We start from the raw sequence: 15822 nt of genomic DNA on the forward strand, positions 1-15822 counted from the left end.
TCTTTATGACCTCTCTGAAAGAGATAGGTCTCCTGTGAGGCAGCAGAAGAAGGGAACTCGGTCGACGTCAAGAGGAAAAGTCCCAACCTGTTCTCCGTTGGCGTCTGGATCGACGTTGAAGCTGCCGTCGACAAAGAAATCGGCGTAGAAGACTTCAGTGATGCCGGTGCATCATCACTCGACAACGAAATCATCGTCGACGAAGGTAACAGGTACTCCATTGACATCAACCAGGCGATGCTCAACGTCGAGAGATAGGTCTCTGTCGGCGCCAGTTGGGCGTTCAACATCGAGGCAGATCACTCCGTCGTCGCAGGGGCAATCGATGTCGAGGCACAGCGCTCCGTCGTCGTCTCACCAACGGCGATCGACGTCGAAGCACATCTCTCCTTCGTTGTCTCATCATCGACAATCGACGTCGAATCATATCTTTCTGTCGTCGTCTCGTCATCGATGAGTACATGGATTTTCGGCATCAAGACCGAAATCTCCGTCGCCGGCAGACTAACGCCAGTCGACGTCGAGGCAGCAATTTTCCGAAAGGCTGCAGAGAACGTCGAAACATGACACTGCAGTGGCGTCGGAGAGACGTTCGACGTCAAGAGGACGTTCTGCTGCAGGATCAAGTCCACCTTCTAAGAGAAGAAAATCAACGTTGAGGCATACTTCTCCGTTGAGACGGCAGTCGGCGCATAGATGCTCCAGATCAACGTCAAAGCGCCCTTCTGGAGATGCCTCACCTCCAGTGAGCCTTTCTTCGTCACCTTCAGGCTCTCCCAGTTCTCACCGAGGGTCAACGTCCAGATCCCCGGAGGTGGTGATCTTGATGTCCAGCAGTCAAGTGTCAGGGGGGGTCACCAAGATTCCCCAACAAGGTTAGCACATGAAGAGGTGAACCTCACTCCTCCTGCACAGTCTCCTAAGGGAAGAGAGAGGCGCAGATCGCCTTCCATCCACTTGTCACCATGATGGTACAGGCCTTTGCATCACTGGCCTACTGACAGGGTCCCGACAGAACAGCATTACTCGAGCCCTCAGCACAGATCTCCGTTTAATTCAAGCAGCTGATAAAGAGCGATCTCCTTCAAGAGCCAGAGCTCGCAGCCGCACCCCTGTGCACTCACACAGGAGGAGGTCTAGATCAAGAAGCAGGAGGAGAGCGCACAGATCCCCTACTCCGTCCTCTTCTTCCACTCATACATCTCATAGAGACTACTCGCTGACTTTGACTGACAGTCTACCATCGAGGGTCTCTCTGGTGGATGACGTCTACACTTTTCAGGACATTCTTGGTAGAAGAGCAGTAAAGCTGGGTATCCCTATGCCACCTCGTCAAAGCAAGTCCTCTGTGATTTTTGAGACTCTAGACCAGAGAGCAGGAGCAGCATCTAAACCTCTGCTTCCCTTGGTACCAGGCCTCATAGAGCCAGTGAAGTGGAAGAGATTATGTCTCGTGTCAAAGAAGTAACATTCATCCTTTGAATTCGGCACCTCATGAAATTATTCCATACATCTTGCTTTTAGCTAAGTCGGGTTTGGCTCAGGTATTCATAAAAGTACATTTAGCTGCAATATCACGCTACAAACGGACTGCCTCTGGATCATCCTTATGGTCGGCAAGAATTGTTAAACAATTCATTAGGGATTGTTCAGAGTTTTTCCTCCAATAAAGCCTCCTCCACCTCTTTGGCGTTTGAACATAGTCCTTTCACAATTAATGAAGCAGCCCTTCGAGCCTATACAGAGGGTAGATCTCAAATTCCTATCGTGGAAGGTGGCGCTTCTCATTGCTCTAACTTCGGCCAGAAGAGATTGGGAATTACAGGCTCTCACAATTCAAGACCCTTTTCTGCAATTTAAAGAGGACAGGATGATTCTCAGAACTAATCCAAAATTTATCCCAAAAGTCCCAACTGACTTTCATTTAAACGAGCCATTAGTTCTAAAACGAATCTTTCCGCAACCAACAACAGCAGCGGAAAGAGTTCTACATTCGCTGGATGTCCAGCAATGTCTCAAATTCTATTTGCAAGAGACTAAACACTTTTGCAAGTCTTCACAGCTTTTTGTCGCTTTCAGCGCACCCAGGGAAGGCTTCCCTTTATCGAAACGTGGGATTGCCAGATGGATTTCCAGTGCTATAGTATATTGTCACCAAGCTGCTGGAAAACCTCTGAACGCACAAGTTTGTGCTCATTCAACGAGAGCAGTGTCCACCTCCACTGCGTTATTTGCAGGAGTGCCGATCCAGGATATCTGCAGGGCAGCGACCTGGAGTTCTACGCACACCTTCACCAGGCACTACTGTTTGGAAGAAGCCGCAAAGACAGATGTGGTGGTGGGAGAAGCGGTGCTGAGAAACATTATCCAGTAACGGTGAGCCCTCTTTGCATCCCTCCGTCCTTTTGTCTTTGTTACAAATGCACATTTTTTCTATTGTTATGTTTAGTTACGGTGATTGCAATATTGATATGCAGAATTCTAAAATGACTATGTACAGGATGATGCTGTATTAAGTGTTAAGTGCATATAAAAAAAAATGTGCGTTATGCTAATGCTCGCTGCTCCGATTCAGGCATGTGAATCTATGAAAGCTCCAATACTGGAGTAAGAAAACAAGTTACTTACCTGTAACTTTAGTTCGCCAGTATTGGAAGCTTTCATAGATTCACATGCGACCCACCCTCCTCCCCCGAGAGGCTCACCTTGGATTTAGCACGAAGAGTGTTTTTTATGCACAAGTGCGCGAAAATCTGAGGTGCAAAAGGTTCTCCCAGGAGGGTTCTAGAGGGTGAGGAGCTTTGATTGGTTCAGAGAAAAGTTTGGTCTCTTTTACATAACAAGGGTTATGGGTTGCAAAAGGGAAATGGGCCTAGGCCTCTTTTCAGTTTGCTATACTACTAAGCATTGCTTTTTTATGTACCGGAGACTCCCGTCTCGACGACGGGGAATGATTCAGGCATGTGAATCTAGGAAAGCTTCCAATACTGGAGAACTACAGTTACAAGTAAGTAACTTGCACGACATGACGGCTCTGTTTTAAGGACGCACAATGTAATGGAACTATTTATATGAGAAGACAGGACCACAAGGCCATTTATATGAGAACGCAGAGTGTGATAAGATTTTATGAGATCACACAGTGTGTCTTTTATGCGACTGAGTAGAACTTGCTTGTGATGACTGCAGGTCTGCTCCGGCACCCTCCTCTGCCATGGAAATGCTGTAGTGTAACTTTTGATACAGAGGTTTGTGGCAGTTGGCTCTGAGTACACTAAAGTGCAAAAGGCGAAAGTTTCATTTAAGAAAGTAGCTGCGTTCCCTTACACCTGCATTATGGGGTGCCTCTGCTAACTCCTCTAGGCACTGTTCCTTGATTGTTATTGTATTTATATAGTGCTTACTCCCCCTGACGAGGCGTCAAAGCGCTTTTCGGCAAGTTACACGCTACTATGGAACCCAAAAGGATTATTTGGATCTTGGGATGAGGAGAATTGGGGATGTGGCCCCATTAAAACCTTTGATGTATTGGCTGCATTTGTGGACAACACTGGAGCTAAGTAATTATTGTGAATCGCTGAGAGAAGTCTTAAATATGAGTAGCGCTAAACGGATTTCATGGCTACTCCATGTTTTAACTTGGTGCAGATCCTTGAGTTTGATTAAGCTATGGGATTGCTAAGAGCGGATTAGTAAAAAAGATATAGGTACTGTAAAAGCCAAGTACTGGGTTTATGTAGCTGAGCTGTATGCTACAAGTATGATTGCATGGCGCTTAACCACCGAGTTCTTAAGGTTTAAGCCTTATCCCAAGTTTGAGCCCTTTCTTCATCTGATTACACCACCATTGGCGAAAAGCCTCTATGTGAGATTCTGCCTGGGCTGTTTACCCTTAAGCTCTTTTAACACCTGGGCTTCAAATCAGACCCAATTACTTGCCCAGTCTGCAGCCATGCCCCAGAGACTGATGAACATATCTTGTTATTTTGGCAGCATACGCCTTCCTCAAAGAAAGTGGATTCGACTTGTTTGTGTTCGCTGTAACCTGGAAATTAGATATTAGTGGGTTGCTCTGAGGATTTTAAAGACTGACACATCAAATCCTATTGTTTTTTCTGTAATCAGTTTTTTATTGAATGTTTGGTTTAGGCGCAGAAGTTTGTGACCTAGATTATTCAAGAGGCTTCTTTGTACTATTAAAGATGTAATTATGTCCAGGGCAGCTCAGACGCTGTCATTAGAGATGTTGTATTATGATTATTTAATTACACCAGGCACAAAGCACTTTCATTATAGAAGAGGATGTTTATTGTTTGTAGTTTTTATCAGTTTTATGGAAGTTTTTTAATAAGCTGTTTTTATATTATTTTAGACCTTGGTTGTTATTTATTGATTGTGTTATAAAGTTTATGATGAACAATAATGATGAACAGATTAGTGGTGGATTAGTATAGAAAAATATGAGTAAAGTATTAGTATAGGGAGGTACGAGTTAATTTGAGCGGAGGACGTGTAAGTCTGTTAGTTGGAATGAATAGAGTAATGAAAGGATAGAAGAGGGAAGAAAACCAGAAGTGTTATTTGGGAGTTCATAGTAGTAAATTGAGGTCTGGGATGAGTAAAGCAGAGATGGGGGAGGGAAGAGCCTGTAGAAAGAGATTAGAGAGAAAGAATCAGCGTAGACAAATTAGGTATGGGATGAGTCAAAGGAGAGATAACATGAGGGAGAATTTACGAAGGGTGTTTGGAAGATCATAGTAGTAAACTTATGTTTGGGATGAGCCAGGAGGTGTGTAGAGGAGGAAGGCATCCAGGAAGGATTATTTTGGAGATCATAGTGGTAGAAAGGGTTTGGGATGAGAAGGTGTGAATAGAGTATACATTGATAGAGGTGTAGGACTAAAATATATAGGTACCTGAATACATAGTTAGGAAATATATGTGTAATTTTTATATATTGAGATGTGTGTGTTTTGTTTTTGTGGAGCAGTGAGAGGAGATATTGATGTAGTGGTTTTCTGTGCAAAATGTGTACGTGCAGTACTGCTTGTTGATTGGTATTTGATAGTACCGGGGGGTGGGGGGTGAGGTGTTTTGGAGAAGAGTACATGGTGTGTAAGAGGGAATGTGCAAGAGTAATGAGTGTTTGTGGTAGATTTGATCACTGGAATACTGAATGTGTGTGGTGGAGTGGCATGTAAGGATTGTATGGTTGTGTATAATTGGTAAAAGGAGGAGGCAGGTGTTGGTGGGTTGTGTAATGGAAGGCTGAGTAGATGGAGAGTTTTCACCCAGCCGCTGACTATGACCGCGTTACTGCTTCTATCTCCATGGTGACAGCACCAGAGGGCTTAGCCGCTGCATAAACTACGCTGTGCTGTGTTGAGAGCAATGTCCGGTGTGCAGATGGCACGCTTGGCACGTCTCTACAGCACGCCACACCACCTCATCTTGCTGTGTTTATTTCATGCCCTCAGCTGGAGCGGCAGCCATGTGCGCTGGGGGCAGACCTTCCGCCTGCGGCACATCACGACGGGCCAGTATCTCGTGCTCAACGAAGACCAGGGGCTGGTGCTGGAGGACAGGACCAAGGCGGACACCAAGAAATCAGCCTTCTGCTTCAGGGCTTCAAAGGTATGGAATGAGGCCTGCACTGGGGGTGGGCAGGAACAAGAGCTGGGGCAGCAGCCGTTGTACATGGCCAGGGCCCTGACTGGTCACTCTTTCACCAATTAAAGATTGGGATGTCGTTCTTTAGCTTACACTTTAGGCCTCGTAGACTGACAAGTAACTCAGCTCATGTAAGGATAGAATTGGTATTACTAACGCTAAATGACAGTGCGTCCACATAAGCGCAGATACAAATCAGTGTCATCCTAAGGATTTTGGGGACCCTGGAACCTTGAGAGCCTTATGGGTGAGTAGTTGCGCTCTACAAGCCAGTTGATCGATTGATTGGGCAAAACATATTTTGGAAGCTCCTGTGCAGAACAACTGAACTTTATTACCCAATTACTGGTAATATTAGCCCACATGATGCCAAACAATACTAAATAATATGTTAATCTTTAGCAGGGTCATACAAAAACACCTGAAAGATGTCTTCCTCAGAACCACAAAAATCCTTCAGATGACACTGCATAGATAGAGTCTGGTGTAGATATTGGCTGAAAGGCAGAGAGGTTCAGAAAGGAAAATAGAATAGACCGAGACCACATAGAGAGAATGTTCACTTTCTCTAGGGCCCCCTTGGAAGGGAGCCCATGCCTTAAAACGCATATTGTATTTGTAAAGCTATCTCCTTTCCTGGGCATGTGTCTACTCACCTGTGTTTCTGACTGGCACTGATACCCCCACATTTTTTGATCTTGGACTCCATTCAAAAATGGCTCGAGTTCCAGCTCTGCACATATATATGTGTGTGTTTGTGTGTGTGTGTGTTTGTGTTTGTGTGTGTGTGTGTGTGTTTGTGTGGGTGGGTCATAAAAAAATAAGAACAGCGGGAAACAATCATTGGCCCTCAAGCGGGGGCACACGCGACTGACGGACAACGTCGGGCGGGCCGCTTGAGGGCCAATGATTGTTTCCCGCTGTTCTTATTTTTTTATGACCCACCCCAACGCTCTTCGGCCCGAGTCCTTTTTAGAAGCACCCTGGCCAAGCCACACACTGCGTTCGGACCTTTCAGATGCATTCGGCACCCCCAGTATGTGAGACAACGGGCAGTCCCCCAAGGGACTCGCGCGAATGGTTACTTACCACTCTTCGAGGTGAACGCCTTTGTGACACCCCCAGCACACGGCCAGAGCAGACGATGTGATTAAAGTACAACCCAGATGGCATGAAGTGTGGAACGTAGCACACAGGAACATAGCACATGCCCCCAGCGTTTGTCACGCCCCCAGCGTGCCACTTGATGCGGCGCCATTGCGTAATTGGCGCTTCACATGTCATGAAGGGCGGACACACGCCCACAGCACGGACACACGCCCACAGCGCGGACACACGCCCACAGGGTTTGTCACGGCCCCATCGTGTCACGCCCCCAACGTTCCCCTTGATGCTGCGCAATTACGACTTACATGGCATGAAGGGCGGAACGTACCACACACCCCCAGCGTTTGTCACGCCCCCAGCACGCCCACAGCAGAACGCAGGCACGCCCACAAGGGACTACTTTGCTGGCACGCTTCTTTTACCTTTTAAATGTATATGGTGGGCGTCTGCATAGCCTATATCCTTCTGCTGCAACTGCCCTTCCCAACGCTGTATTGGGTGTTGTGTTTGGTGCTGTGGTTACTGAGATTACCCGTCTCAAAGGTTCGGGCTCTCTCTTTATAATAGTAGTATAGAAGATTCAGAAAGGCTGCTTGGACAGCCAAAACGAATCTCTTCGGTCGCTGGGACAAGGGAGGCCATTTTAATAAAGAAGCCTTGAACCTGCAGTCTTTGAGTGCGTGCCATCTTTATCTGGAGCAAGGATTGTGGTGGAGATATATATATATATATATATATATATATATATATATATATATATATATATATATATATATATATATATATATATATATATATATATATATATATATATATATATATATATATGTGTTATACAAAGACCCTCGATTTGGAAGTGCACACAAGCCGGATTAGTGTGGGCAAACAGACATTGCATCCTTCGGAAATAATTTACTTGCCTTACGCGTTTCTGAGTGTTTGAACTCCTTGTTCACAGGCATTGCATTGCATCAGCGCAGATTTCACAGAAAAACAACTTACTCCAGTCTCTTGGTTTTTTTATATCAGCTTTTTAATTGGCAGCAGGTTATTTCAATTTACACTGCACGCTGGGAGTTGTAGTGTTAAGTTATTTTCGTCCTCTTAAACCTTGGAGTGTTTCTTCTGGATTCGTTTCAATAATCATTTTCTGTGCTTTCATACAAAATATCATTGCTATTTACTGCCATTAGTGGGCCTCCGGGAAATGAAATGTCACTTTTTCTCCTTTCATCCGGTTTCCATTTGGAGACTTGAAGCAGTTCTGTGTCTCCCTGGCCCCCTCCTTTGGGACGGTGCAACCTCCACGGCTGGATTGCCGTAAATAATTTTGTTATACAAAGACCCTCGATTTGGAAGTGCACACAAGCCGGATTAGTGTGGGCAAACAGACATTGCATCCTTCGGAAATAATTTACTTGCCTTACGCGTTTCTGAGTATTTGAACTCCTTGTTCACAGGCATTGCATTGCATCAGCGCAGATTTCACAGAAAAACAACTTACTCCAGTCTCTTGGTTTTTTTATATCAGCTTTTTAATTGGCAGCAGGTTATTTCAATTTACACTGCACGCTGGGAGTTGTAGTGTTAAGTTATTTTCGTCCTCTTAAACCTTGGAGTGTTTCTTCTGGATTCGTTTCAATAATCATTTTCTGTGCTTTCATACAAAATATCATTGCTATTTACTGCCATATATATATATGGGTTTCACTTACATCGTTATACTGAAATGCCGGGGAATGCCATCGGCATGGACAAGGTATGCACGTTACAGGCATGCGTTGTATCCTCATACAACCACCTTGCCCCACTTGGGTTATTTCAGGCCAGAATTCATGTTTCCTCCTACTGCTTACATGTGGGCCAATCTCCATTCTTTCATTCTCGGTATTGGTAGAGCCAGAACTGAGTACTACACTTGACAGAGAGTTGAGTCTCGTTTAGCAGGGCGGAATCATATTTCCTCCTCTTACAGGGCCCAGACTACGCTCATGCATGCATTATCCCAGCAGGGTGAAACCAAAGTGCACAATGCTGGGGGGCGCGCATCTTTGTGTTCGGGCCACGTGCCTGTATTGTCAGGGCTTGGTGCCTGCTTGCTGCCGCCGAGCCATGGCGCGTTCACAGTGTACTGGTCGTGTTTCATTGCACTGGCAGGGTCCTAGCCTTTGGGATTGTTGTGCCTCAGGCCTGCTGTTACAGTTCAAGATTCCCATCTAAGTATAAATAATGGCGGCTGCAGCGTTGCACAGTGTCCAGTCTGTGTCCATTAGCAGCTGTAACCTCGCCAACCCTCCTGCCTGCAACAGCAGCCAAGCGTTTCATAATCATCGGAGCGTACTGCACTCTTCCTGCATCCCCGCTCACCTGCATGGTCCTCGGAGAGGCCACCGTGCTTCATCGTTACCAAGTCCAGCCTGCCCTTATTGGAGGGCATCGCTGATCCCGCCTATGCACAGCCATCGATCCAAACATGTTGGCTCGGTTTTAAAAGGCCAAGAGGCTGTTGGGATCAGTCTGAAGCATCACCTGTGGGTCTCCTCACCTGCTGGCTTTGTTTGTACATATGGCCTAGATATCGGCTTATAACTTCCATTACAGCCAGAGAACTAACATTCCAGTGGTTTCTAGAACCGCACATAAAAAAATGACTCTTAAGGCTCACTTTTTCTTGATATGACAATTAGAGCTAAACATTTACTATGCACCATGTATGCCACGGCGAGCGATTCTAAAAGCCATAGCAATGGAAATTGCTTTGACAATAAAGCATCATCTAACTAGAGACATGGCTATAAACAGTCGCCTCCAGGGTAATTTCCATTTCAGTAATCATTAGTGCCAGCGTAGTAGGAATGGGGACAAGCTGGATGAATGTCTACCTAGAAGTTCTTTCAAGGTTCCACCTCCATGGACAAGCTACCAAGATTGGGGATCTTTCCTGGGCAACCAATTAGTAAGAGGCTGGTTGACAAAAACTCTGAGTGGTGGGTAAATCACAAAGCTGGTATTGTGGGGACGAAACCCACTAGAGGAGAGAGCTCATCCATCCAAGGAAGTCCCTGAGCCAATGGATTGTGATGCACATAGTGGCGGAATCCATGTCTGGAGACAGCGTTCCTATCAGATCCAAAGTGATTGGGCCACAGGAGCTACCTTGTCTCACCTGAACACCCTGGAAAGAAGTGAAAGAGTAGTTCACTACATTGTGAGTATAGTCTTTGAGGCACAGTGAAGCTCATTCCCAGCGTGGAGGGTGCTATGCGACCTAAGGTAGGACAGACTCCGGCTTCTGTGTTTAAGGGCCTAATAATGCATAAGCAAAGTAGCAGGCGCATATGGAAGGATGACTGGTAGGGTCGGCCTGTTACCTGCAGGCGCTCACTTTAAGATTCTGGACATCCGACAGAGATTCTGTTCTAGGGACAGACCCCTATGCTTTATGAGGGTAGTCTAGAGATTAACCGGTTTGAACTTGGTGCCGAGAGTCACCTCCCAGAGTCTCTCTGGTGGTTCACTTGACCCCTGGAGGTCCACAGGTCACCGATCTTTGGACTGAGACAAAGCAGGAGTTGAGTCCCAGATTAAGATGAATTACCACAGGTTACCAAGGAAACCAACAGTTTCTTACCTATCACATGCCCATGAGTAGAAATAACAATACTAAACAGCTTGTGCTACCTGTTAATTCCCATCTGCCCCGGGCTTTGGTCACTTTTCAAGAAGCTTAAACATGGCTGCTCAGACAACTTTTTAATGATAACTTCCAGAACAGTAAGTGCATGTGGATTATGCACTTCACAGTTCTGCATTACCGAACAATACCCTCTGTACCTGGCCGTGGAAGCATGGGACATCCAAGAACAACATATATCTGAAACCTAGCATAAGAACTTTAATCTAGGGCATCAGGCCTGAAGGAGTCTGCTGTCTTCCATAAAGTCTGCCTGGGTGAGGATGATATCATCCCGCGCCCCTATGTGCTCAGAAGGCTGCAAAGTAATGCATTCAGCAGTCTACTTGAATGATGGGAAGTTCATCTCCTCCACATTTCTGATCATATGACCAGAACCCACCTACATGCACCCCACCCCTGGTGTACCCAACAGGTGGGTTACAAAAATAATCCATCACCACCAACGTGCAGTCAGGTCAGATCAGATACTTGGAAGGAAATCTGGTTCTGGCTGTCTCACAAACAACCAGGAACTGTGTGGCTCTGTGTGATCCCAGCTCCTGGCCCTTGTAGAAGGAGGGAACCATGGGTTGGAGAGGAGTTCCAAGGCTGAGGGTCATCACATGGTAGAGACTCACAGTATGGGGAGACAGGATGAAGAAGTGTTGCCAGAAGCTGCGGAGCACAGTGCATGGTGCAGAGGGATCCACACCCAGTGGGGGGCGAGGGGCCCCATCAGGGGTACAGAGTGAGAGGTGAAAGGTCACCGCACTGTGGGTGTTAGTGATCTTTACTTGAACACAGTGCGCATAGCTGGGGCTCCTCTTCCTGATTACACTGTGGACATCTCACTCTTATTACAGTGGGAGAAGTCAGAAGTCTCTTCTAGATTGCACGCTGGCTAAAGGTTCACACTCACAGCGTGGGGGCAAGTCTAATCCTGTTTAGAGTAATGGAGTGCATATCCCTTGGTGGTGTATGGGAGGTGAGTACAATAAGGGACATGAGATAGGGAGTATATAATTCATCTCACTGATGTGTGAGGAACCTCTCCCGCAATACAGTGTGAGTGGCGTGTGGGCCTCCCTGCTTACCCCGTGGGGGCGATTCTGATCCTGATTAGAATGCATATCCCTTGGTGGTGTATGGGAGGTGAGTACAATAAGGGACATGAGATAGGGAGTATATAATTCATCTCACTGATGTGTGAGGAACCTCTCCCGCAGTACAGTGTGAGCGGCGTGTGGGTCTCCCTGCTTACCCCGTGGGGGCGATTCTAATCCTGGTTAGAGTGCATATCCCTGGGTGGTGTATGGGAGGTGAGTATAAGTGACATGAGGTAGGGAGTATATAATTCATCTCACTGATGTGTGAGGAACCTCTCCCGCAATACAGTGTGAACGGCATGTGGACCTCCCTGCTTACCCCGTGGGGGCGATTCTGATCCTGATTAGAATGCATATCCCTTGGTGGTGTATGGGAGGTGAGTATAAGTGACATGAGGTAGGGAGTATATAATTTATCTCACTGGTGTGTGAGTAACTTCTCCCGCAATACAGTGTGAGTGGCGTGTGGGCCTCCCTGCTTACCCCGTGGGGGCGAGTCTAATCCTGGCTAGAGTGCATATCCCTGGGTGGTGTATGGGAGGTGAGTACAATAAGTAACATGAGGTCGAGAGTACATAGTTCATCCCACTGATGTGTGAGGAACACCCCACCCCCGCAGTACAGCGTGAGCGGCCCGTGGGCCTCCCCGCTTACACGGCCGGTGCTGAGGGAAATCTAAAAGACCAGTGTCCAAGCCACAAATGTACTGATTGTGCCAACAGGGAGCTAGGGGTTGGCTATCAGCGGTGTAGTGTGTGCAGCTTGTCAACCAAACTAATGAAACTTTATGTTGAACACATTTTGGCATTTTGCTTTTAAGTTTAACCTTTATCATGTTTGAATTGAAGGAAAAACTGGATTCAGGTCCGAAACGCGATATCGATGGCATGGGAGCAGCTGAAATCAAATATGGCGACTCAATTTCCTTCGTGCAGCACGTGGCCAGCGGGCTTTGGCTGACCTATAAGGCTCCGGATGCAAAGACAGCTCGGTTAGGACCTTTGAAACGGAGGGTAAGTTCATATTTATTCTAACAATAAAGGAGAGTATGGTCCCCGAGCCTGGATATCTAATGCAGCTTTGGGCAGTGAGTGGTAATCACATTTATATATTATTTTATTTTCCACACTTGTCAATGAAGAACACAATAGACTACGGACAGGGGCACTGGCAAAAAGCAGATATCATAAGGTTAAAATATATATGTATGTTCACAAGAAAAAGTACAATTTCAAATAAACTATCACTATGCCGTTTGCTTTATCCCTTCCCAACAAGTTAGGAAGTCAGAAGAGCTAGGAGAAAGAGTACTCAGATGCCCATAACTTTAAGTTTCCCTAAAACAGAGAGTATAAACAGTAACCAGCACGTACAAATTGTCACGGAAAGGACAGTTTGAAAAGTTGCTCTTCAAAGCCTTGCAGAATGACAGCAGTTTAGGAAGAAGACAGAAATCAGAGGGAAGAGCTTTCCGCTAACATGGAGGTCCTGTTTGAAAGTGTAAGCGTGCTAAAACCTTGGGGTTTGGAGGCAGCACACCATTGTGCTTCAAGTTTGTCAGGAGCCCTCGGAGATCCTGAACCCATCGGCAAGATAATGCCGGTTTGAACATGGCAATAGCCTTGATGGCTCCGCTGTAAAGATGAAGCTCAGCTCAATAGCACAGGGGCAACTAAGGTAAATAGACCAGGTCTGAGATCATGTAGTGCTATTTCTATATGGCAGAAATCGAATCAGTGCAGTACCCAAAATAGATTTCAGAGGGTATCAGATAAACTAACCAAGATGATATTATCACCATCTAGTCGAGGAAAACAAAGAGCATGGAGTGAGATTCTGAAATCAGAGTGGAGAATTCATTGGTTAGTTAGATTATCTCAACAGAGAAAGGTGATAGAAACATGAATTGGAGGTCTTATTAACTTGGAGCCAAGAATGAAGATCCTAAGAAAGATACATCCCTACCTGCAAGTGTTGCGGATGTACCAAGTGGAGAAAGTGCTGCGAGCGAGATATGGACACAAGGAAGATAAATAGAAGTTGCAGACAACAGAAATTTACTTTTAAAATGATTGAGCACCAAAAACTGACAATGTATTACATTCTTAATGGCACTGATACACTCATCCTGACTCTTAGCACGCTTTTGAAACCCTAAAATAAAGATGGCTGCCTTTAGTACATTGATAGACAGAGACCTCTGAACCATAAGCTACATCATGAAGCATCTCTTGGCAAATGCTAGAAAACATGGGAGGAAGGATCAAACTTTGGTCCATTCCACAACACGAGGAGAGGGCTTGGATTTGAATGAATGGAGCACATAGATTTGAACAAACACCGGACAGCAACCAACCACACACACACACAGAATCTGGCAAAGTGCTAAGATTCACTGCGTCAAAGGCCACAGAGAACCAGCAAAGAAGCATTCCAACCTTCCAGGACACTCATGGCTTAACTGACAATCTGCACGATAGCGCTCGTTGTGCTGGATCGAGAACAAATACATAATTGAGATTACAGATGTGTTTTGAAGTTATGGTGCTGCACAGCATTAAAGAAGCTGCTCCCAAATCGGAACATCAATAGAGTACTGAAAATTGGGCAGGTGTTCGGGGTCTGGTATAGGCTTATTCATCTATGACTTTTCTTTGCTGCCTTCATACAAACAGGAAACACTTGTGAGGAAAAGGGGCATTAATAATAGCAACTTGAAATGTAGGAACATGGAAGGGATGTGCTACAAGAAAAAATATATCCTCTTCGGAGCGTGGAGTGGCCATCACTGGGCTTAAGGGACAGAAATTAGCAGCAGCTGGGTTTAATCGAGAAAAATATCTGAGATCAGAAATAAACTGGCAAAAAAAAACAAAGTAAAAAGATTGCATCCCAGATTATTGGCAGAGATATTAGAACCAATCAAATCGTTTTTGAAAAGAAAAAAAGAGGACGGATTCATGAACTCAAATAGGGGATAAGCAATGCTGGTACGTTCATCACCGTTCGAAGATAGTACTCTTGAAGATGTCACTCAGCACGGAAAAAGTAACACTATCTGACCTAGCCTGATCCCTTCAACCAAACCCAGAAAGGTTGATATCAGTTACCTTCAGTTCAAACACCAGAATCGGGGGTTCTTGAAAAATGTTAGAATTTGAGAAGCTTTCTCACCTTCCTGAAGCCATTCACTATGCCAGAGGGAGCATTCCTCTGTATTAAGAGGCTAACACTCATACCAAGAACTCTAAACATAGCTAAATATCTGCTTACTCAGTGACATAGAAGGATCCCCAAGACCTCACGAGTAGTCTACTTTTTGAGAAACACATTGGGGGTTAACCTTCAATTATATGTCAACGGGACACCACCCCTCACACTGCTTTTATGGAGGTCATTGGAACTTAGGCTAGGAAAACTCTTTTGGAAAAATGCACCATGAAAAATGGCCTGTCCCTGTCAGACTCTGAACGCCTAGATGTTGTGCAAGTGATGTGTGTTAGGAGCTTCTGGCCCTACTAACCTGCGGCAACCTGGATTCTCATTTACCACGGTGAACCTGCCTAGCAAGTGCAAGGGCCAAGGTTAAATATTCCATCCTTTTTTTGGGTAGGGCATCACTGACCTGCTACGCCGGCATCATCTGTCATGCAGCCAGCGTTAGGCATTATTTTGTAAGCTACTTGCCGACAAGGACATTCTTCAGCTTAACCTTTCTTCTATGCCGGCAGCCTTGTAAATCAGTTTATCTATCCAGAGGTGCAGCATCTGTAGTACAGAGCATTGTAGCATGGTGTACCTCTCACTGGGTGCAAGGGCATGAAGCAAAGAGGACAGTACCACTAACACAACCTTCTTCAGGACTTCACGAGAACATAATGTGGTCAAACCTGTGAAAGTGGATGACTACAGGACATTTGTTTCATTCAACATACACCTCGATTTATGAATTCAAGGAAAAAATGAGATACTGATGCAAAGACCACATTTTCATACTATAAAATCAGATTCAAGGAGCTCTACCTGGTTTTCAATTTGACGCCCAATCAATAATTAATTTAGGATATCTATACTCAGGAGAAGACATCTGGAAATAACAGTGTTGCAATAATCAAATGTGAATCCAGAGACCCATGCTACTTTTTGGCACAGTGCTTGGGCCTGTTCTTTGGAGTGAACTTGCTGCTATCAGCACCCCTAGAGAGCTAGTAAGTACAATTATCTCATGGGATTTCAGAATACGGACAACGGGGACTGAACATG

At 45.5% G+C, this 15822-nt stretch overlaps 1 protein-coding gene across 5 annotated transcripts in view; it reads left to right on the top strand.

Moving 5' to 3' along the window:
- RYR3 (ryanodine receptor 3) overlaps positions 1–15822 on the top strand; it is a 1864151-nt gene that overhangs the window by 558753 nt on the left and 1289576 nt on the right. For all 5 annotated transcript variants that reach the window (XM_086937034.1, XM_086937032.1, XM_086937031.1 and 2 more), the window contains 2 exons: positions 5478–5634; positions 12408–12572. In XM_086937034.1, the coding sequence (XP_086793160.1) occupies positions 5478–5634; positions 12408–12572 (322 nt within the window). The remainder of the gene's footprint in view (positions 1–5477; positions 5635–12407; positions 12573–15822) is intronic.

The sequence above is a fragment of the Lissotriton vulgaris genome, chromosome 9 (assembly GCF_964263255.1).
Source record: "Lissotriton vulgaris chromosome 9, aLisVul1.2, whole genome shotgun sequence".
NCBI lineage: Eukaryota > Metazoa > Chordata > Amphibia > Caudata > Salamandridae > Lissotriton > Lissotriton vulgaris.